The sequence below is a fragment of the Delphinapterus leucas genome, chromosome 18 (genome assembly GCF_059928025.1).
Source record: "Delphinapterus leucas isolate spDelLeu-1000000601 "Yukka" chromosome 18, BTC_Dleu_Yukka2, whole genome shotgun sequence".
Classification (NCBI taxonomy): domain Eukaryota; kingdom Metazoa; phylum Chordata; class Mammalia; order Artiodactyla; family Monodontidae; genus Delphinapterus; species Delphinapterus leucas.
Window position 1 is genome coordinate 46,117,361 of NC_143146.1, and position 24,777 is coordinate 46,142,137.

General features: G+C 36.5%; 1 protein-coding gene across 3 annotated transcripts in view; it reads right to left on the reverse strand.

Annotated features, from left to right (window-relative positions):
* The window catches only part of TDRD3 (tudor domain containing 3), a 201,424-nt gene that overhangs the window by 86,160 nt on the left and 90,487 nt on the right, over nt 1–24,777 (reverse strand). For 2 of the 3 annotated variants that reach the window (XM_089899470.1, XM_022561168.3), the window contains one exon: nt 3,345–3,505. In XM_089899470.1, coding sequence (XP_089755596.1) covers nt 3,345–3,505 — 161 coding nt within the window. Of the gene's footprint in view, nt 1–3,344; nt 3,506–8,620; nt 13,969–24,777 lie in introns of those variants that run through there. The other variant, XM_089899471.1, reaches the window with a different exon arrangement.

Genomic DNA, 24,777 nt, shown 5'->3' on the forward strand with positions numbered 1-24,777 from the left:
GATAGGGACTTCCCCCTCGGTGGTCCAGTGGGTAAGACTCGGTGCTCCCAATGCAGGGGGTCCAGGTTTGATCCCTGGTCGGGGAACTAGATCCCGTATGCATGTCGCAACTAAGAGTTTGCATGCTGCAACTAAGGATCCTGCATGCTGCAACGACGATCCCGTGTGCTGCAACTAGACCCAGAGCAGCCAAAATAAATAAAAAATAAGTCAGTAAACAAACAAACAAATAAAAAAATCTGGATAATAAAAATCACAGCTCACAAACTTATGGTAAAGATAAATAGAGTAAAAGATATGAAAGTACTTTCTCAACCATGCCATGTTGTATAAATGTAAGATTTGCCCTTTTGTCCCCCCTCCGAGCTTTGTGCATTATTGCAAAGATATACTATATTATAAAATTAAATTTCAATACAGAAGAGATATCAAACCAGTAATAATCTTAGACATTGAACACCTATGTGAGTTACTGTAATCCACATGAAACAATGCTCTTTTTGGTTAACTATCCAGTTAAAGATCAAATGAGAGTTATTTACTCTAAAGCATACTGACTTCAAAAGTATTTTTTCATAATAGGTTAACATTATCAGATGTGGGGCAAACATTATAACACCATGACCCCTTTTACAAACACCAGAGAAAACACCTCCTATCAATCTTTTAATAAAGGAAACAGTGGAAGAAATCCATTTCATCACATAGGTTTATTCTAAAGTAAAAGCACATATACCAAGCCCCACTGCATCTCTTCGCACATACAGCAAGGGGTAAAGAACTCCAAATAGGAATAAAGATAGTCCTAAAACACTTGGGATAAATTAGAAAATCATGCTGAAAGACTTCACATTGTCAAATTTTTTTTTTTTTTTTTGCGGTACGCGGGCCTCTCACTGCTGTGGCCTCTCCCGCCGCACAGCACAGGCTCCGGACGCGCAGGCCCAGTGGCCATGGCTCACAGGCCCAGCTGCTCCGCGGCATGTGGGATCCTCCCGGACCGGGGCATGAACCCGCGTCCCCTGCATTGGCAGGCGGACTCTCAACCACTGCGCCACCAGGGAAGCCCCCTACATTGTCACATTTTTATAAGCTTATAAAATTCACCATGTGCCGATAAGTGCAATAGCAAATCAATGAAAGCACTGGTATCTCTGGTCTATTTTAAGAAAGACGGTTGATAAAATAGTTATTAACAAGAAAAAATAGAATATGCCTATTTTTAAGATTTCAAAGAGCCCATATGGAGTAAGACATTATCTGGTAAAAATTATTCTCAGGACTCCAAGCTTAATCATTCTTAGTCATCCTATGTAACTTAGAAAACAAATGGTCATAGACAGCCTTGCCTAACCTAACTCTTAAGTAGAGAGCTGTGTGGTGGTAAATGTAGGCAACTTACCACAATGTCTATCAAACTTCAAGATCAGCAACAAGTGAATACACTTACACTAAGTGAAGTTTTTCCCAATTCCAGGTAATCAGCAGATACAGATTTTCTAACTCTATAGTCATCATTTAGGGATAAATAAAAAAACTAAGCACCAAGGGTACCAGGCTGCTATACTCTTTACCTCTAAAGAAATTATTAATGAATTACATCATTTATATAAGACCAATATGTGTTCTTTAAAACCATTTTTCGCCAATAATTTCTAACACATTAGTAAATTGGAAATGAAATGAAAATGTAAAAAACACAAATTAGCAACATAAGAAGCTACAAAAGACCTTAAAAAATAGCAAGCAAATTACAAGGGCATTTAAATTGTGATTTTTAAAACTAAAAGCTAATCTGAAAGCAGATAATGAGCTAATTTTTTATGTAAAATAACTGTACCTTTCCCAAACTCTTTCTCTAACAGGTTAAGAAGGAAAACATGGTGAATTACTTGAAGTTGGACATACAATTTCATTAAGATAATTGATAAAGAGTTCTATTCACCAAATTAAATTACAGTTCTATTCCCACAAAAGAATAAATAGGTGCTAAAATTTTAATATAATTTTTATTACATCACCTTCAGGGCCATAACTAACTCTTACTCAGAGAGCATACTGTGGCTTAATTAATACTTTATTCACACTCCAAAGTTCCTTTATTCTCTCTTCATTGAAATTAAAAACAAAAACAAAAAACAGAACAAAAACAAAAATACAGTGAGAAGTGGGGCTGGAGGTAGGATAGATGAATGGAAAGAAGCACCCCAGAGAAATGCAATGTCCAGTAGAGAAAACACATTCTACACCAGTTCCTGGTTTATCCTCTCTAGTGAGTTCTTCTACCTTCCTTCTAAGATAACCAATAATCAAATTTATTTTGAAAATGGTCTCCCAAATTGTTCATATGTGAGAACACTTCTGTAAGCTGTTGTTTTTACAGCACCAAAAGTAGACATGCTACTTCAATGATGAGTGAATGAGAAAGTAGCAACATTTTTTTTTTCAACTGTCAAACTGTAATAAATTCAACAAAAGAAAACAGCATAAGGGACCCTCCTCTCTGGGTTGATCCTGTGTTTTCATTTACCTCAGAGAAATATACAGCAGTAAAATGAGAGAATGAGCCATTATATGGCAAGTCTTTCTTCTCAGGCATCTGTGAACTCCCTTGGAGGGGATCTGATTAAATTTGTCAAAGGAGGAAAGGCTGTGTTTCCTTTTATGGAAGTTTCTCCATAAAAGTAGGACTCTTTCTACTCTTCAAAAAAAAGACAACATAATCACAAAGTCAATATATGCCCCTTTGTATATGAAAATCAACATTTTAGACGAATAAATATATCTTCTAAGGAAGGAGCCTCCCTCACTAAAGGCAGACACTAGTTGAAGAAAGAAAAAAAGAAATCATTGAGCATGGCATACAAGGCCTCAACCTACCACATCTCCTCCCACATACCACAATGCCAATCACCTATGCTCCTCCAAGTGTAACTTTTCACTCATCTGCTATCAGGGTACCATGTCTAGACTGCTAAACAGTATAATGGATAAAACTAACTGTCAAGGAAGAAATTTTGACATATTTAGAGAAATTTTTGTTCTGAAAAGATTTTAATGACCTAAAATTTAGTGATAAAATTGAAAAGCTTATGTTCCATGTAAGAACACCTTAAATTTCTGTTTTTAATTATTAACTTTAAAAGTAAGGAGCAACTAACTCCATTTTAAACTATTTTTCTTTACAGATAAAGTAAAAATACAAACTCTTTAATTTATTCAGAAAAACTGTAACATGCACTTAAGAGTTCATTCCTTCTTTTCAAAGGTCTTAAAAACAAAATCCAATGTGAACAGTACCTTTAAACACTTATAACAAATGTATACCATAAAGTGCCAATTACCTTATTTTTGACATGTAACTAAATTCTACTGCTGTACAACTTATATGACCATCAGTCATCTGCAAACGCAGCATTCTTGGGGCAGCCTGAGATTCTTCATTATCCTTTGGTGCAGCAACATTGCGAATTTTTTGAATTTGCAAAACACATGGACCTTCCAGCTGTCAAAAGACAAAGGAATAAATAGCACTTTTAGCCATAGCTTTGTTTTCACTTAAAATGTTTCTCTTTTCCTTACTTTATCATTTATAATGATAATTCAATTAAATAAGTTCAAAATTTAAACTGTTATATACATCAGGGTGGGTTTTTTTTTCTTTTGTATTTAAAGATAAAACTTCAAAAAAGTCTCCTGAAGAATTTTTTAAATATAATTCTGAATTCATTTTCAGAAAATAACAGGAAAAAACTTCAGGGAAAAAGTTACTTTTCTGAATTAAAGGTATATTAAAAGATGTTTTCAGTCTTATGTGCTCTAAATCGTTCACATATACCCCCCCATTCCACCCATGTACATTAACAGACATTCTAGAATTAAAGAACTTGGTAATTTTTTAAGGGACATCAACTTTACAGCAGTAGTTGAAAGGAATGTTTTCTGCTCAAAAACATCAAGTTTAAAGTACACCTTCTTCTGGCATTAAAAAAAAAAAAAAACATATTCCAAAATTTAAACCATATAAAATCTAAGAAGTGTGAACTATACTTGACTTATTGTCACATTTCCTTTTTAAATGAGTTTAATGCTATGTTGTTATTCATTGGCAGTAAGGAGAATAAACATCCTATCTAGCCATATTTTAATCAAAGACAAAAAGAAAATTGATGGGCTAACTAGCTATTGAATATTAAGTTAAAAGTTTTTATATAATAAAACACTTATGGTATAACTGGGGAATGAGAGCAAAATCTGCTTACATGTCTGAAAAATAAATTTAACATAAAGTAACACTTTCTACATTATAAAATATTATATCCATTAAGTAGTATCATACTTACAAAGAAAAAAAAGCTTTTTGTTATAGCTTTTTAAGTAAAATCTTTCTGTATGCATTAGTTTAATTTATATTTTCAGCAAAGAGAAATGTGAAATAACATTTACACAATTTCTTGAGTAAGCATGTTCCCAGGTTGACAAATTTCCACTTCATATTTACCAGTATCTTTCCTGAAAAGCAGTAATTTTGTTATGAATTTAGCTCTAGAGAATATAATTAGAGAAAAGATACGAAACTTACATCTAATTTTCAAGTATGAAAAAAAAATTCTAAGTTGAAATAAGTCTAAAACCTTTAACAAATGTAGATAAGCTACTAATTCAGGATAAACTTTTTCTTTTACTTTTGCTAATGCCATTAAAATAAAGACATTTAAATTAAACCAGAGGCATGTTAACGGTTCTTATAATGTTCATCATTCTCTATATTCTACTACTCCCAATATTTTTAGCCTAGACACTGACAAATATTTAGCCTTTGCTTTACTAACCACATATAACTATTTAAATTTACATTTAAATTAATTAAAACTGAGTGAAATTAAAAATTCAATTCTTCAGTCACACTGGTCACATTTTGAGTGTTCCATATCTGCACAACACATATACAGACTGTCCTACATCACTGCAAAAAGCTGTATTAGACAATCAGTGGTGATCTAGACTTATGTGTTCCACAATGATACTAGGGAGTGCACATCCGTTGAAGTGTGGGAGGAAAACAATTGTTTCTATTTAATTCTTAGTAAGAAAGAAATTAAATGTTCCTAATACTTCATAATCAGAGCAACAAAGGCACTCTCATTCAGTCCATATGACATACAGGTAACAAGGCATCTTTATAGAATTTGGGGAAATCTACATCTCAAGGGTGTTGACATGGCACCTTCACTGGTTTGTTTGCTTTCAATGTATTGAAAAAACTGACAAACTGACATTTATTTGTGTGCAGTTAAATGGATATACAGATATTACCTAGTTTTAACTATTAATGATCACAAAATGGACAAGTGGCTTTAAAAGATTCTGCCAAAGAAACACAAATTGAAGATAATGCCAACAACGCAATCACAGAGGGGGGAACAGGACCATTTTTGCTGATCTCCTACAACTGGCTGACCATGAGAACAAAAAGCTAGGAATGCTAGGGAGGAACGCCTGCTCCCAGATCTTGATGTTTCCTAGCAAGCAGCAAGTTTACTTATTTAAATACTCCAACTCCTGGCCTCTCCATCCCTTTTAGTGTATTAAATAGTGGTCCTGCCAAAAGATATATGTCTACCTGGAACCTGTAAACATAACCCTATTTGTGAAAAGGGACTTGGCATACCTAATTAAGATCAGTATCTAAAGATGAGATGATCCTGGATTAGGAGAAATACAATGATGAGCTTCTTTAGAAGAGAAGGGGAAATAAACACAAAGACACTGGGTATAAAGGCCATGGGAAGAAAAAAATGGGGGCAGAAATTGGAGTTACACATCTACAAGCCAAGGAACACCAAAGACTGCCCACAGCTACTGGAAGCTATGCGAGGGGTATGAAACAGACTCTCCTTCAGAGCCTCCGAAAGGAACCAACCCTGCTGACACCTTGATTTTAGACTTCTGTCCCACAGAACTGTGAAAGAATAAATTTCTGTTGTTTTATGCCACCAAGTTTGTGGGAATTTGTAACAAAAGCCTCAGGAAACTAACACATCCATTTATGAAATGACTTATCTGATTGGGAGGAATATACTGTATATTTTGGGCTCATCCTCACCCTTCCTTTCTTGGGATCTAGGTAGGGATCCTGAGGAGGAGGTACCTACTCAGCCTCTTCACTGGATTGGCACTGCAATAAGTGAGTGTACAAATCTGTCAGGTTTGTGGTTCAATTAATGCATCCATTTGGCTCTCCCATGAAGCCATATCTTCCAAATTAATTTTTATCAGTAGTAAAGCTGATACTTTGGCCCACATCTGCCACTTCTTTCTTTCTCAATCGATTCAGAACCAAAGTAAAAAAGAAGGTACTATTTATTAGACTCTCCTTAGAAACTCCCAAATTACACACAGTCTTTTTATAATCAATTCTCAATTTGAATCAACAGGGCTTAAGACTAGTTCCACAATTCAGAAAGATTCTATAAGTAAAATTGCAGATATAACGATTTTTTTCATTATTACGTTTACAATATTCAGTTTATTATCCTCTGTAGTCAAAAAATAAATAGGGAAGTACTGGATCTAAATAAAACACAAATAGCAGAATAAAATGTTAAGATCCTAAATCCTAACTTTAACCCTAAATCTAAAATCATCTAAAAGCATCCACAAAACTGAATGAGAATTAATTTCAAAATCCTTGTTCATCTAGTATCAAGAGCAACCCCAAAGTGAAAAAAGATATCATATTTAAATGAAAATAATAAAAATCAAGGATTAATTTTGCCCAAGATTTCTTTAATGTCTGACTTTCACCTTTACATGAGCAATAAGGAGCAAGTAAAAGAAATTATTGTAAAAAATTTAAATAGTTAAGAAAAAAGATCTCTAATTCTTTTTTTTAACATCTTTATTGGAGTATAATTGTTTTACAATGGTGTGTTAGTTTCTGCTTTATAACAAAGTGAATCAGCTATACATATACATATGTTCCCGTATCTCTTCCCTCTTGCGTCTCCCTCCCTCCCACCCTCCCTATCCCAGCCCTCTAGGTGGTCACAAACCACCGAGCTGAAGATCTCTAATTCTAATAAACAATATCAAGTATACACCAGAGATATTCTCTGGGGCCAGAAAAAGTCATCCAGGCTTCATTCCTTCCTTTCCCTAGGTAGATGGACCTCTCTATCATCTGAACTCCTAACTAGTCATATCAATTGACATGGAATGTCAGATTTAAATGACTGTATTAGTTTATTAATTTATTGATCATATTAAATAACATTCTTGTTTACAATCAGACTCTCCAAAGTTTGGATGACATGGAACCACTTATCTATAGTCTGATCACACCTAGATAAATGGTTAAAACTGAGAATTTTTGAGGAATCAAGAAACTATCTAAATTTAGACATTCTATGATACTATGGAAAATCTGCCAGCCATTTCTTTTTATAATCTTATCAATTTCCTTGAGAAATAAATTTCTCACTCTATCTATACCTAACAACATAAGCATCACATTTTCCATCAACCCTAGAAATGGGGCCATATACTCAGAAGGAATCTATGAGTATGATTAAGTTCTGATAAATCTTCCATCATTATTGCAAAGTGGGTTAAAATTAAGAGAATAAAAAAGTTTCATTCTCCACAGTCCTTTTTAAGTACTTAAAATCATAATTTATTTCTTTACTCTGTTACTACTTCCAAAAGCATTTCCAGTGGCTTCAGCAGAGATTTTCTAGGGCTCATTTTTTCATCCACTCATATTTATATCAAGAGAAGTTTTTGCTGGACTATTCACATCTCTACCTGAGGATCCAAGCAACTGGGTAATGATTCAAGTAAGTTGCCTTGGAATATGAAATAGTGGTTCTGCCTACAGCTGCTTTAAACGCCTGAGGGATAAATTTTTATGACACCCTCTTTCTCATCTACTTCTTTGCTCTGTTGAAATAACTCAATATCATTTTAACAAAATTTGATATTAATAAACATAGGGGTGGGACAGGAAGAAATCAGAAATAAAGTATCATTTGTCACACCCTGTACCATCCTAAGGATAGTATCAGACTCAAGAAAACTGGAACAAAAGAGAATTGTTTATTATAATGTTAGAAATTTCAGAACTTTCCCCATGTCACCCATGCAGGCATCCATGGTAAGCCTCAATCTGGAGGACATTTTCCTCCAGAGAAAATCTATGTTTGCTTCTGATCGAAACAACACTGCAATTGAGACCCTCAGCTTTCAGCTTATGGAAAAGTAGCAAAGTTAACCTTAGCCAGAATCTCAACTCACTGTCAGTTAGTAGCACCACACTAGCTCCATAATCCTTTCTATCAGCTTTCCTGATTCAGGTGCCCAAGATTTCCATGCAGAAAGATAAAGAAATATAAAATTACAAGAACATATGATACAAGGAAATAAGCTACAAAATCTGAGAATCATAAAAATATTAATGTTTAAAAAAAATTTAAGACTCTAAGGAGTTGAGAATTTGGAATTATCAAACACAGACTATAAAACAATAAGCCTAATCTAGAGAATTTACATAGAACTGTGAACCTAACAACTAGGGAAAAAATATTCCCCTTAAGCAAGCATGTGACATATAAATATATACCAAGCCATAATGTAAGCATCTTCAAATACAGCTATCTTTCAGTCCAAATTCTCTGACCACAATCTAACTGAATTAGAAACCTGTAACGAAAAGAAAAAAAAAGATAATGTTCTATTATTAAAACAAAGAAGAAATCTTAATATAAACTGAAAAATATTTAGGACCGAATGATAATGAAAATACCATGTGTAAAACCTTTGGGATATAGTTAAAGCAATGGTAGAAGAAAAATTAATAGCCTCGAGATGCTTATATTAGAAAACAAAGTAAATAAATGAGTCGAACTAACAAGTTGGGAAAAGAACAACAGAATGAGTTCAAATAAGGTACAAGAAAGAAGAAAATAAAGATAAATTAATGAAATAGCAAACTAAAAATACAGTAAAGAGGGTTAACAAAGTCTAGCATTGGTTCTTTGCAAAGACTGATGAAACTGATACTGAGCAAGACTGACCAGGAAGCAAAGAGTAATAATGCAAATAAACAATCTAAGGAGTAATAATAATAATAAAAACACAAACATACTTTCAGTAGCAATGAAAAAACAATAAGAGACCTATGCATACCAATCTAAATGTCCATCAACTAGAGAATGGAAAGGGAAAAGTAAAGTCCATACAATGGAATACTACTCAGCAATAAATAGTAACAGACTACTGATACATGCTACATCATGGATTCACCTCAAAAACATGACAGTAAGTGAAAGAAGCCAGATACAACAAAGTATATATTGTGTGATCCCATTCATGTGAAGTGTCAACAAAAGGCATATTTATAGAGAAAATGTAAAATAATACACAGATATATTATTAAGAATAACAAGTACAAGATAGCAAATTTAAGATTAGCATACAATTATTGGTTACCTTTTTATGTACCCCTAACAGAGAAAAAAACAGTAATTTTTTTTAAAAACACCATTTACAACAACAAAAATACGAAGTTCCGAGCATAAAGCTTGCATATAGATACACAACCTATATACTTTCAATAAATTATAAAACTTCATGGACAAAACTAAATAAATGAAGAGATACATCCAAAGGTGTGCTGAAGCCAGCTCAGGCCAGTTCACAAGTGCCTGTTATGAGCACTTCTTCCCAATTCCGGCTTTGGTGATTTCATAGTATAACTTATAATCAGCCACTGCAGGAATTTTTATACTACAAATAATGGCAACTACTACATATTAGGGCTTTACTTTTTTCTCTTCAGAGAGGCAGCTTACCAGCATTTCACTTGTAATTAGTTATCATAAAGATGTCAATTGTCTTTAAGCTGATATGCAGATTCAATGCAATTTCATTCAAAACTCTGACCCATTTTAAGAAACTTGATCATTTGATTCTAAAATGTATATTGGGGAAGGCGGTCATCAGGGACAGAATAGCCTGAGGAAGAATAATGTATGTTACAACCAAAAGATTAGAAAAATTTGATAGTATCAAGTGCCACAAAAGACATGGATCAATGGGATCTCACATACACTACTGAAGGTAATACAAATTGGTACAACCACTTTGAAAAATAATTTGGCATTATCTTGTAAAGTTGAACACTGGCTTACTCTAGCATACAATAATTCAATTCCTGGTTATATTCCCTAAAGAAACTCTTACACATATGCATCAGAAAAAATATACAAGCTTGTTCCTAGACGTAGTAGTAGTGCATCTATTATTTAAAGAAAAAAAAGAAAGAAGAGGAAAAGAAACACATCTAAATATCCATCAACAGGAGAATGAATAAGTAAATTATGGTATATTTAGATAGCTTAATATTATATAAAAGTGAAAATGAATGAATATTAGGTATATACAACATGGGCATATGTTACAGCCATCACACTGAATGATAAAAGCAAGTTACAGCAGACAATCTGTTAACATTTTGTAAAGCTTAAAAACTAAACAGAAGGACCTCCCTGGTGGCGCAGTGGTTAAGAATCCACCTACCAATGCAGGGGGCATGGGTTCGAGCCCTAGTTCAGGAAGATCCCACATGCCGCGGAGCAACTAGGCCCATGCGTCACGACTACCTGAGTCTGCACTCTAGAGCCCGCGTGCCACAACTACTGAAGCCCACGTGCCTAGAGCCCGTGCTCCGCAACAAGAGCAGCCACTGCAATGAGAAGCCCATGCACCGCAAGTAAGAGTAGCCCCCGCTCGCCGCAACTACAGAAAAGCTCATTGCAGCAGCCAAGACCCAATGCGGCCAAAAATAAATAAATAATTTTTTTTTAAAAAAACCTCTCTCTTAAAAACAATATATTATACAGAAATAACTACATATGTAACTAAAATATTTCTTCTAAAAGTCAAGAAAAGCTAAAGTCAAAATTCACAACAATCATTTCTTGGTGTTTGGGAGAGGAAGAGGTAGGACAGAATGGTATTGTAAGGTTCTAGTTCTTACATCAGGCTGAGGCTTCACAGGTGCTCACCTCATTTTTAAGCTTCAAAAGAGATATGTTTGTATATATCCAATATTACATTAAAATTGCTCAAATAATTTACATAACATTTTGAAATTAAGACCTTGGGTAGTTCACAGAAGTGTCAGGGTATTAGAGAACTAAGTCTGTAGACTTCACAGCAAGAATAACAGTGAAAATCAAACCACAGACTGGTTTAATGGCAGTAGTACGTTGATGAAACAGTTTGGGATACAAAGGGTAGAGAAGAAGTCCTAATTTGTAGCATTTGCCAATTTCCATGGCTGATTTCAACTACTCACCTCTAAACAGGGAAGAGATGCTGACATTCGGCCTTCATCAGTTGGAACAAGCTAGATCCAGCACACTCAAGCATCTAGCTCTACATCTTGTACTATCAATTTCACTAGCCCTGGACACTGACCCCAGCACTGTTGGCAGCTATTACCCTAGAAACTCAATCCTGCTGTAGCTTCTGCCACTACCAGAGAGGATTCACCACAGTTCCTGCTTTTTTGTGTGACTAACCCATGTCCTATGCAGCTATACCTGAACTAGTAAAGCTGAGGTACATGTGCACGGCATAGGTGCAAAGAAGGCTGGGGAAAAAGTATCCGGCATTTTCTTTTCCACCACGAAGACTTTGAAAATGGGAAATTCCCCCAAACAAAGGAAGAGAATTCAGGTTCTAGGAAGTATAAATGTTAACTTACTTATCTTCCATGTATTATTATCAGGCAAGAAGATTTTGTCAAGGTCTATTTTCTATAGTTTGTATAATAAAATACCTTTTTTGGGGTAGTTTTATTTTCTAAATATAAATAATACGTGTGTGTGTGTATGCATATGTATACATATATAACCTTTATACACACACCAGATACACTCTCCCACTGTAAGATGTTAAATAGTCCCCCAAATGGGGATTTACCTATTATTCCCTTATTGAGAATTACAAGTCTAAAAACTAACAGTCTAGCAAGAAAAGCAACCTCTCCACCTCATCTCATTAAGCTTAACAAGCTGAGATGGCTACCCCTCCTTTGTATGTACTTCTGACATAGCATTTGTTCCACTATACTGACATTGTTGGTTTCTTGATCTCTTATGAGGGTATATGCTTCAAGAAGGCAGGGGCTGTCCTGTTGATCTCTGCAGCCCCTGCACTTAGCACATATATACATTCAAAAATTGCTTGATAAAGAAGTTACCTTGTGTTTTTACTATAATTTATTTAGCACTTACTAGATACACCAGAAAATGTGGCAGGATTTTTACATGTTATATTTTTTAATAAATTTATTTACTTATTTATTTTATTTTTGGCTGCACTGGGTATTTGTTGCTACGCATGGGCTTTCTCTAGTTGCGGAGAGCGGGGGCTACTCTTCGTTGTGGTGCACGGGCTTCTCACTGCAGTGGCTTCTCGTTGCAGAGCATGGGCTCTAGGCGCACGGTTTCAGTAGTTGTGGCTCACAGACTCTAAAGCACAGGCTCAGCAGTTGTGGTGCAGATTTAGTTGCTCCACGGCATGTGGGATCTTCCCGGACCAGGGCTCAAACCCATGTCCCCTGCATTGACAGGCGGATTCTCAACCACTGCGCCACCAGGCAAGTCCTACATAAGTTATTTAATTTACCTCCAGAACTAAAAAGTATATTAGGATCATTTGTGTGTCTTAAATGAGAAAATTGAGAGCAGAGGATAAAGTATTTTGACAGAGGTTACCCAGCCAGTAAGAGGCAGAATTAGAATTCAAACTCAGATATGCCACACACCAAAGTCTGTCTTCTTTGTTTCATACATTCTAAAACTATGATAAAATTTGTTACATACTAAAAACATGTAGGTATAAAGGGCAGTGGGAATAACTCTTAAAAATTAATTCTGTTCAAAAGAGGTCAAGAAAATTAGAAGAGAAGTGGCATTCAAGTTGGAATTTGAAGACTAAATAGCAGTTTGCCTGACAGCTGAGGGAAGAACATTCCATTCACATGGCAATTATTAAGGCCCTATAGCAACAAAAGACTATGATTTTAGAAAAGCTGCAGTTCCCTCATCTCTAAAGTAAAACAGAGATTGGTAATGATTTCTATTTTTCAGTGCTGTTCTTAAGATTACACAGATTATTTAACATGGGACCTGGCACAAAGTAGATTATCAATAAAGAGAAAGAAGAAGTGTTTACTGAAAACCAGGGTTCTCTTAGGTAAGTTAGGGGCTTGTACCAATAAAGGGCAAGAAGAAAGCAGGTTAAAAGCAAAAGGAGGGCTTCCCTGGTGGCGCAGTGGTTGAGAGTCCGCCTGCCGATGCAGGGGACACAGGTTCGTGCCCCGGTCCAGGAGGATCCCACATGCCGTGGAGTGGCTGGGCCCGTGAGCCATGGCCACTGAGCCTGCGTGTCTGGAGCCTGTGCTCTGCAACGGGAGAGGCCACAACAGTGAGAGGCCCGTGTACCGCAAAAAAAAAAAAAAAAAAAAAAAGGTAAAGGAACATTGAAAGAAATAGCTTTGGGAAGGTAGTCCCTAATCCTGATTTCAAATTTTTCAATTGATATTCATATACGTCAAGAGAGTTTAAATGGATAAATAAATAAAAATAAAAGAAAAACTTCCTGAATCATAAATATGGTGGTATACCTACTAGAAGATCTAAAAGTTTCTACCCCTTAGAAATTTTAAAAACAGAGTATTATAAATGTCTAGTAATAGACAAAAAGACAACAAAATATTGAATAGGTTTTCCCAAACTTGAGCTCGCCTGAAAAAACATCACTTTATACATCAAAGTAACAGCACAGCAGATAATTTGCTTTTATTCAATCAGGGCAAGTACAGCCAATCAATTACAAGAAAAACATTGTGGGACTCCAGTCAAAAGTAACACTTCTTTCAATGTGTCATTTGCCTATTTCCATCCTTCACTGCTATAGCTTTTCGTTTTCTGGGAGAATTAGAAAAAAAAAAAAAGTGAACAGTTTGTTTTTCAATTATTATTAGAGTATCTAATATATATTCTATAGATTGTTTTGTGCAGCTGTTTTCAAACTACACAGAAGTCCTACTAATAATTACCAATAAGTGCTTGTAAATAAAGCACAGTAATATCAGAATTTTAGTAATCCATTTTTCTAAAATTAAAAGTGCATGTTTAATTTTAATAACTCACTAAAAGAAACACTGGTAAATTGTATTATTTATTAACATATATAAAACATGACACAATTTATTTAACTTAAAACATTTTTCAATTATTTTTTTTCTGAAAACATCCAAGTTCTATATTGTCTGAGGGTGAGAGGGCATTCAGTTTGAATTTTAAGGCAGTGAAGCCATCTTGTGGTTGATGTTGGTGTTGCTGAGGCTTTGAGAAGGTCATTTCTATCCGGAAAAATTAGGCCTTTAATCACAGTTTCACATTTAAAAATGCATATACAGGGCTTCCCTGGTGGCGCAGTGATTGAGAGTCCGCCTGCCGATGCAGGGGACGCGGGTTCGTGCCCCAGTCTGGGAGGATCCCACATGCCGCGGAGCGGCTGGGCCCGTGAGCCATGGCCCCTGAGCCTGCGCGTCCGGAGCCTGTGCTCCGCAACGGGAGAGGCCACAACAGTGAGAGGCCCACGTACCGAAAAAAAAAAAAAAAAATGCATATACAGCCTGTCAGTCCTAAAACTTAGATGAAAAAAATAAACACAGATCTGGAAAGCCTTCCCTGTTAGGGCTTCACAGTAATGCATTAAAGTCCTCACACAGCTGGACTGGTAATAAAGCATTTTTACATTAACCTATATTTTATAATTAACTTCTACACCTTGGTTCAAAGGCTAAAGCTATGAAAATAACTACAACAAAATATTAAACTTGGAGAAGAATATGAAAAATATTAAACAGTTTTATAGGAAGCATAGTTTTACTTCCATTTTGTCATGACTTCTTTCCATGATTTTTACCTTACAAGCTAAACATTCCAGAACCTTGTAATATCTAGATATACAAAGCCTGCCCTGAAAAACTCATAAGTTGCAGCACATAGCTTCCTCGGCACATATTGCTCCACTCTAAAAACCTTTATGGCCTAAAAGTCAAACATAAACTGCTTATGGGAAAATCTAGCTTAGGCTTAGAACCCTGGAGAAAAGTGTCATCTTCCCACTCTCACTACTTTTTAAATTTGTCTGAAACCTTTGCATCAAGGTTATAAGCAACCTTAAGGAGAAAATATGGGAACTGCAAAATAATATTAAGAAGAGAATGGTAGAGGGGTGGGATAGGGAGGGTGGGAGGGAGGGAGATGCAAGAGGGAAGAGATATGGGAACATATGTATATGTATAACTGATTCACTTTATTATAAAGCAGAAACTAACACACCATTGTAAAGCAATTATACTGCAATAAAGATGTTAAAAAGAAAAAGAGGATGGGAGGAAAGAGAAAAGAATGTGAACAGAACTATTACATTAATTACTAACAAAGTTACTTGCATTTTTTTGGCCATCCTACTTCCTCACAAAATAATCAGTGATAACAGAATTATTAAGACTTCAGTTTCAAACTTCAGATGACAATGCCCTTCTGAAGGTTCCAGTTTGTCTTAGGACAAAACAGATGTAAATACAATGTTCCAGGATTAACTGTCTACTCCTAACTACAGACCTACCATCTCTCCTACCGGATCATAGCTCTCTCCACACTTCCTTTCCAAATGCTGTTATCTAAGTCTTATTAGTTATGATAATAACAATACACAGCATGTAAGCATTTACTTTTGGCCTCTCAGGAGAAGAAGCTTGAAGATTCCTCTCTACATTCCTTTAATCTACTTCTGAAGAGGATTACTGCTCTGTCTTGCAGAATCTCTAGTACATTGGATGGAGCCTGGGGCCTAATGAATAAGCTTCCAAGGGGGATAGAAGACACAGGACTACGGCTCTTTTAAAGGACCCACACAAAACTAATGGAAGTAGCTCCTAAAAAGACAGCCTCCTCTCTTCTCTTGCTTATTAAGGATTTGCTTCTTCAACACTGGGGCAAATGCTCTCCAATTATTTTTTCTTTGGCTTTCTCTCTTAGGAGTGGTAATATCACAGGCAGGCATGGAACTTAGTAGAAATAAAGCAGAAATTTGACCTACTTTGATTCTATTATACTAAGATCAACCTAGCTCAAGTGATAAAGTTCTGCATTAGGGGCTGGGGCTAAAACACAGTCAATAATGAAGTATCCATTTGCCTTACTTCATTTACTGCATTCCCTTGGAGATCTCTAAGTAACAAGAAAACAAACTGAGGTAATAAACACGCACTCTTAGATCTCCAGGACAAAAATACCATCCTAAATGTCTCATAATGCTCAATACTTGCCATACACATTGCGCTACATTTAAGATGTCACATAGATTATGTCATTTAATTCTTCAATGTCATAAGGGACATAATATTTGAATGAAATATTAAAATCTGAAAATTAAAATCTGGCAAGATTAAATAACTACCAGAAGTCACAAAAACATAATAAGCAGAAGAATGAGGATTTAAATCTAGTCCAATAATTCTAAAATCTGTATCTGTCCAATATGTTACCAGCCCCTACTGTTTTCTGCTCCCTCTCCACATCGTATCTGAAGCACAGCAAAACCATGCCTCTGCTTCCTGGGACAGCTAGTCTATCTCACACTTTAAATTTTCTGTCTAAATTAGTTTTTGCAAAATTAGTTTCTAGTATGATCTATTTGGAAAATCACTAGGTAATACAGTTCTTTCTTTCATTTGCTATTTTTTTACTATTAAAAGAAAATTAGAAAATAATATTATTTTATACCAAAATCTGACATGTTCAAGGAACAGGAAGATTACTTATTCAAATACTCTGCTTATCTTATGCACAGATTAAAATAAAATTTATTTAAAATTTTTTATTTAAAATTTATTTTAAATAAGAACTATTATATAATTTTAGTGTCTAGACCCATGTCTTAATGACTCTGTCACCATTAACATGATGAAGTGCTGAGTAATAAAGCTTTCCAATAAAGGCACAAATAAAGCAACTTTTACTGTATTAGTCTTATTTTACAGATAGACACACAAGTAAGTCATGTCAAAAATACATTCCTTAAACATTTACTTTTGCCTGACAGTAGTTATATTTTTATATAATGTATGAAGTTTTAACCAAAGGCAAATAAAATGAGTTAATTCCCGTGCGTTGGCTTCTAAAAATTCTATTAAAATTAATTTTCAAAACATTTTCACGAATAATGTGAAGAGAATTATACTTGGCGTCTGAAGGAAAAATATAAATGGGAAGAGCAGAAAGGCAGTTAATCCCACTCTACTTCTGTTTCATGTGAACAGAGTTTATTTTCTATCTTTTCATTTTATGTATAAACTAAATCTACATCAGCATTAAAAAAATTTCAAAGGATAAAATTTGGCAAAGAAAATTCTAGATTCAAATATTCTAAGTTATATATATATTTTTGTTAGCTACATTCAAAGGAAATTCTGAAGAGACCACTTATAAAACTTTGTGAGAAGATGGCAGAGTAGAAGGGCGTGCACTCACTTGCCTTTGAGAGAACACCAGAATCACAGCTAACTGATGCAAAATCGACAGGAAGACACTGGAACTCACCAAAAAAGATACGCCACATCCAAAGACAAAGAAGAAGCCGAAACAAGACAGTAGGAGAGGCGCAATCACAATAAAATCAAATCCCATAACCACTGGATGGGTGACTCACAAACTGGAGAACAATTATACCACAGAAGTCCACCCATTGGAGTGAAGGTTCTGAGGACCACATCAGTCTTCCCAACCTGGGGGTCTGGTGACAGGAGAAGGCATTCCCAGAGAACCAGATTTTGAAGGCTAGCGGAATTTTATTACAGGACTTCGACAGGACAGGGGGAAAAAGAGACTGCACTCTTGGCGGGCACACGCAAAGTAGTGTGTGCATAATGACCCAGGGGGAAGGAGAAGTGAACCCATAGGAGAATGAACCAGACCTACCTGCTAGTGTTGGAGGGTGTCCTGCAGAGGTGGGAGGTGGCTGTGGCTAACCACGGGGAAAAGGACACTGGCAGCAGAAGTTCTGGAAGGTACTCCTTGGCATGAGCCCTCCTGGATCTGCCATTAGCCCCACCAAAGAGCCTGTCCCTTCCAGTGCTGGGTCACCTCAGGCCAAACAAACAACAGGGAGGGAACTCAGCCCCACCCATCAGCAGACAAGTGGTTTAAAGTTTTACTGAGCTCTGCCCACCAGAGCAACACCCAGCTCTACCCACCACCAGTCCCTTCATTAGGAAGCTTGCACAAGACTCTTAGATAGCGTCATCCACCAAAGGGTAGACAGCAAAAGCAAAACGAACTACAATCCTGCGGCCTGTGCAATGAAAACCACATTTATAGAAAGATAGAGAACATGAAAAGGCAAAGGACTATGTACCAGATGAAGGAACAAGATAAAACCCCAGAAAAACACCTAAATGAAGTGGAGATACGCAAGCTTCCAGAAAAAGAATTCAGAATAATGATAGTGAAGATGATCCAGGACCTCAGAAAAAGAATGGAGTCAAAGATTGAGAAGATGCAAGAAATGTTTAATAAATACCTAGAAGAATTAAAGAACATACAAACAAAAGCAAACAATACAATAACTGAAATGAAAAATACACTAGAAGGAATCAATAGCAGAATAACTGAGGCAGAAGAATGGAGAAGTGACCTGGAAGACAGAATGGTGGAATTCACTGCTGTGGAACAGAATAAAGAAAAAAGAATGAAAAGAAATGTAGACAGCCTAAGAGACGTCTGGGACAACATTAAATGCATCAACATTCACATTAAGGGGGGTCCCAAAGGAGAAGAGAGACAGAAAGGACCTGAGAAAATATTTGAAGATATTATAGTCAAAAACTTCCCTAACATGGGAAAGGAAACAGCCCCCAAGTCCAGGAAGCGCAGAGTCCCAGGCAGGATAAACCCAAGGAGATACATGCCGAGATACATAATAATCAAACTGACAAAAATTAAAGACAAAGAAAAATTATTGAAAGCAGCAAGGGAAAAACAACAAATAACATACAAGGGAACTCCCATAAGGTTAACAGCTGATTTCTCGTAGAAACTCTACAAGCCAGAAAGGAGTGGCACAATACATTTAAAGTGATTAAAGGGAAGAACCTACAACCAAGATTACTCTACCTGAAAAGGATCTCATTCAGATACTATCGAGAAATCAAAAGCTTTACAGACAAGCAAAAGCTAAGAGAATTCAGCACCACCAAACCAAGTCTACAACAAATGCTAAAGGAACTTCTCTAAGTGGGAAACACAAGAGAAGAAAAGGACCTACAAAAACAAAACTAAAACAATTAAGAAAATGGGAACAGGAACATATATATCAATAATAACCTTAAGTGTGAATGGATTAAATGCTCCAACCAAAAGACACAGGCTTGCTGAATGGATACAAACATAAGACGTGTATATATGCTGTCTACAAGAGACACACTTCAGACCTAGGAACACATACAGGATGAAAGTGAGGGGATGGAAAAAGATATCCCAAGCAAATGGAAATCAAGAGAAAGCTGGAATAGCAATACTCATATCAGATAAAATAGACTTTAAAATAAAGAATGTTACAAGAGACAAGGAAGGACACTACATAATGATCAACAGATCAATCCAAGAAGAAGATATAACAATTATAAATATACATGCACCCAACATAGAAACAACTCAATATATAAGGCAAATGCTAACAACTATAAAAGAGGAAATCGACAGTAACACAATAATAGTGGGGGACTTCAACACTGCACTTACACCAATGGACAGATCACCCAGACAAAAAATTAATAAGGGAACATAAGCTTTAAATGATACAATAGGCCAGATATTTAATTGATATTTATAGGATATTCCATCCAAAAACAGCAGATTACACTTTCTTGTCAAGTGCACACAGAACATTCTCCAGGATAGATGACATTTTGGTTCACAAATCAAGCGTCGGTAAATTTAAGAAAATTGGAATCGTATCAAGCAACTTTTCAGACCACAATGCTATGAGTTTAGAAATAAATTACAGGGGAAAAAACATAAAAAACACAAACACATGGAAGCTAAACAATACGTTACTAAATTACCAAGAGATCACTGAAGACATCAACGAGGAAATCAAAATATACCTAGAGACAAATGACCAGGAAAACACGATGATCCAAAACCTACGGGATGAAGCAAGAGCTGTTCTAAGAGGGAAATGTATAGCAAGAAACAAGAAAAATCTCAAATGAGCAATCTAACTTTACACCTAAAGGAACTGGAGAAAGAAGAACAAACAAAACCCAAACTTAGTAGAAGGAGAGATTTCATAAATCAGAGCAGAAATAAATGAAATAGAAACAAAGACAACAATAGCAAAGATCAATAAAACTAAAAGCTGGTTCTTTGAGAAGATAAACAAAATTGAGAAACCTTTAGCCAGACTCATCAAGAAAAAAAGGAAGAGGACTCAATTCAATAAAACTAGAAATGAAAAAGGAGAAATTACAATGGACACTGCAGAAATACAAATCACCATAAGAGACTACTACAAGCAACTCTATGCCAATAAAATGGACAACCTGGAAGAAATGGACAAAAATTTAGAAAGGTACAACCTTCCAACACTGAAGCAGGAAGAAACAGAAAACATGAACAGACCAATCACAAGTAATGAAATTAAAACTGTGGTTAAAAATCTTCAAAAACAAAAAAAATCTTCCAACACGGATTCCCTGGTGGCGCAGTGGTTGAGAGTCCACCTGCTGATGCAGGGGACACGGGTTCGTGCCCTGGTCCGGGAAGATCCCACATGTCGCGGAGCAGCTGGGCCCGTGAGCCATGGCCGCTGAGCCTGCGCGTTCTGAGCCTGTGCTCCGCAACGGGAGAGGCCGCAACAGTGAGAGGCCCATGTAGCGCAAAAAAAAAATCTTCCAACAAACAAAAGTCCAGGACCAGATGGCTTTACAGGTGAATTCTATCAAACATTTAGAGAAGAGCTAACACCTATCCTTCTCAAACTCTTCCAAAAATTGCAGAGAAAGGAACACTCCCAAATTCATTCTATGAGGCCACCATCACCCTGTTGCCAAAACCAAAGATACTATAAAAAAAGAAAATTACAGACCAATATCCCTGATGAATATAGATGCAAAAATCCTCAACAAAATACTAGCAAACAGAATCCAACAACACATTAAAAGGATCATACACCATGATCAAGTGGGATTTATCCCACGGATGCAAGGATTCTTCAATATATGCAAATCAATCAATGTGATATACCACATTAACAAACTGAAGAATAAAAACCATATGATCATCACAATAGATGCAGAAAAAGCTTCTGACAAAATTCAACACCCATTTATGATAAAAATCTCCAGAAAGTGGGCATAGAGGGAAGGGAACCTAACTCAACATACTAAAGGCCATATATGACAAACCCACAGCAAACGTCATTCTCAATGGTGAAAAACTGAAAGCACTTCCACTAAGATAAGGAACAAGACAAGGATGTCCACTCTCACCACTATTATTCAGCATAGTTTTGGAAGTCCTAGCCATGGCAATCAGGGAAGAAAAAGAAATAAAAGGAATACAAATTGGAAAAGAAGAAGTAAAACTGTCACTGTTTGCAGATGACATGATACTATACGTAGGTAATCCTAAAGATGCAGCCAGAAAACTACTAGAGCTAATCAATTAATTTGGTAAAGTTACAGGATACAAAATTAATGCACAGAAATCTCTTGCATTCCTATACACTAACAGTGAAAGATCAGAAAGAGAAATTAAGGAAACAATCCCATTCACCCTTGCAACAAAAAGAATACATTACCTAGCAATAAACGTATGTAAGGAGGTAAAAGACCTGTACTCAGGGCTTCCCTGGTGGCGCAGTGGTTGAGAGTCCGCCTGTCGATGCAGGGGACACGGGTTCGTGCCCCAGTCCGGGAAGATCCCACATGCCGTGGAGCGGCTGGGCCCGTGAGCCATGGCCGCTGAGCCTGTGCGTCCGGAGCCTGTGCTCTGCAACAGGAGAGGCCACAACAGTGGGAGGCCCACGTACCACAAAAAAAAAAAAAAAAAAAAAAAAGACCTGTATTCAGAAAACTGTAAGACACTGGTGAAAGAAATCAAAGATGACACTAACAGATGGAGAAATATACCATGTTCTTGGAATGGAAGAATCAATATTGTGAAAAACACTGTACTACCCAAAGCAATCTACAGATTCAATGCAATCCCTATCAAATTACCAATGGAATTTTTTTACAGAACTAGAACAAAAAATCTTAAAATTTGTATGGAGACACAAAAGACCCTGAACAGCCAAAGCAATCTTGAGGGAAAAATACGGAGCTGGAGGAATTAGGCTCCCTGACTTCAGACTGTACTACAAACAGCAATCAAGACAATATGGTACTGGCAGAAAAACAGAAATATAGATCAATGCAACAGGATAGAAAGCCCAGACATAAACCCACACATCTATGCTCAACTAATCTATGACAAAGGAGGCAGGGATATACAATGGAGAAAAGACAGCCTCTTCAATAAGTGGTGCTGGGAAAACTTGGCAGCTACATGTAAAAGAATGAAATTAGAACACTCCCTAACACCATACACAGTAAATTCAAAATGGATTAAAGACATAAATGTAAGACCAGACACTATAAAACTCTTAGAGGTAAACATATGAAGGATACTCTCTGACATAAATCACAGCAAGGTCTTTTTTGACCCACCTCCTAGAGTAATGAAAATAAAAACAAAAATAAACAAATGGGACCTAATGACACTTAAAAGCTTTTACACAGCAATGGAAACTATAAACAAGATGAAAAGACAACCCTCAGAATAGGAAAAATATCTGCAAAGGAATCAACAAAGGATTAATCTCCAAAATATATAAGCAAACAAATCAACAGACAAATGATTAATCTCCAAAATATATAAACAGCTCATGCAGCTCAATATTGAAAAAACAAACCACCCAATCAAAAAACAGGCAGAAGACCTAGGTAGACATTTCTCCAAAGAAGACTTACAGATGGCCAAGAGGCACATGAAAAGCTGCTCAACATCACTAATTATTAGAGAAATGCAAATCAAAACTACAATGAGGTATCACCTCACACTGATTAGAGTGGGCATCATCAGAATATCTACAAACAACAAATGCTGGAGAGGGTGTGGAGAAAAGGGAGCCCTCTTGCACTGTTAGTGGGAATGTAAATTGATACAGCCAAATTGATATTGCCACTATGGAGTACAGTATGGAGAGGTTCCTTAGAAAACTAAAAGTAGAATTACCATATGACCCAGCAATCCCACTACTGGGCATATACCCAGAGAAAACCATAATTCAAAAAGACACATGCACCTTTTGGTCTTCCCTGGTGGCGCAGTGGGTAATAATCCACCCGCCAATGCAGGGGACACGGGTTCCAGCCCTGGTCCAGGAAGATCCCACATGCCATGAAGCAACTAAGCCCGTGTGCCACACTACTGAGCCTGCACTCTACAGCCTGTGAGCCATAACTACTGAGCCTGTGTGCCACAACTACTGAAGCCCACATGCCTAGAGCCCGTGCTCCACAAGAGAAGCCACCGCAATGAGAAGCCTATGCACTGCAAAGAAGAGTAGCTCTCACTCGACACAACTAGAGAAAGCCCATGCACAGCAACAAAGACCCAGCGCAGCCATAAATAAATAAATAAATAAAATTAATTAAAAAAAAATACACATGCACCCCAATGTTCATTGCAGCACTATTTACAACAGCCAGGTCACGGAAGCAACCTAGTTGTCCACAGACAGATGAATAGATGAAGAAGAGATGTGGTACATATATACAATGGAATATTACTCAGCCATAAAAAGGAACGAAATTGGGCCATTGTAGAGATGTGGATGTACCTAGAGACTGTCATACAGAATGAAGTAAGTCAGAAAGAGAAAAACAAATATCGTATATTAACGCTTATATGTGGAATCTAGAAAAACGGTACAGATGAACCAGTTTGCAAGGCAGAAATAGAAACACAGATGTAGAGAACAAACGTATGGACACCAAGGGGGGAAAGCGGGGCTGGGGGGCGGTGGTGGGATGAACTGGGAGATTGGGATTGATATATACACAGTAATATGTATAAAATAGATAACTGATAAAGTATTTTTTAAAAAATGCTCTGAGAAGTTGGAGGAAGAGAAAACTCTTATCAGTACCTTTCCCCATGAGCTTATAGCAGAGATAGGTTCTGAGAATCCCTAAAGACACCCGAAGAAACAATGGAAAATCGATAATCCAGAATGCTAGTTTTCTTAAATCAACTAGCATAAGGATGCACAGCCACTGCTTTGATGTTAGTTACTTTTCCTGTAAAGAACTGCTGCATTCATTAGACCTGTCCAAGACTGCTGCATAATTTGGAGTTCTATGCCCCAGAAGTTTTCTAATTATGGTTCCCAGACCAGCAGAATCAACATCCCACAGAAACTTGTTCATAATATAAATTCTCGGGCTCTATCCCAGTTCAATGGAGACAGAGGTGTGGGAGTGGGAGAGGTTAGAGGCTGGCAATGTGTGTTCTAGCCAGGCCTCAGGATGATTCTGATGTATGCTGAACTCTGAGAACTACGACCACAACCAGAAAAAGA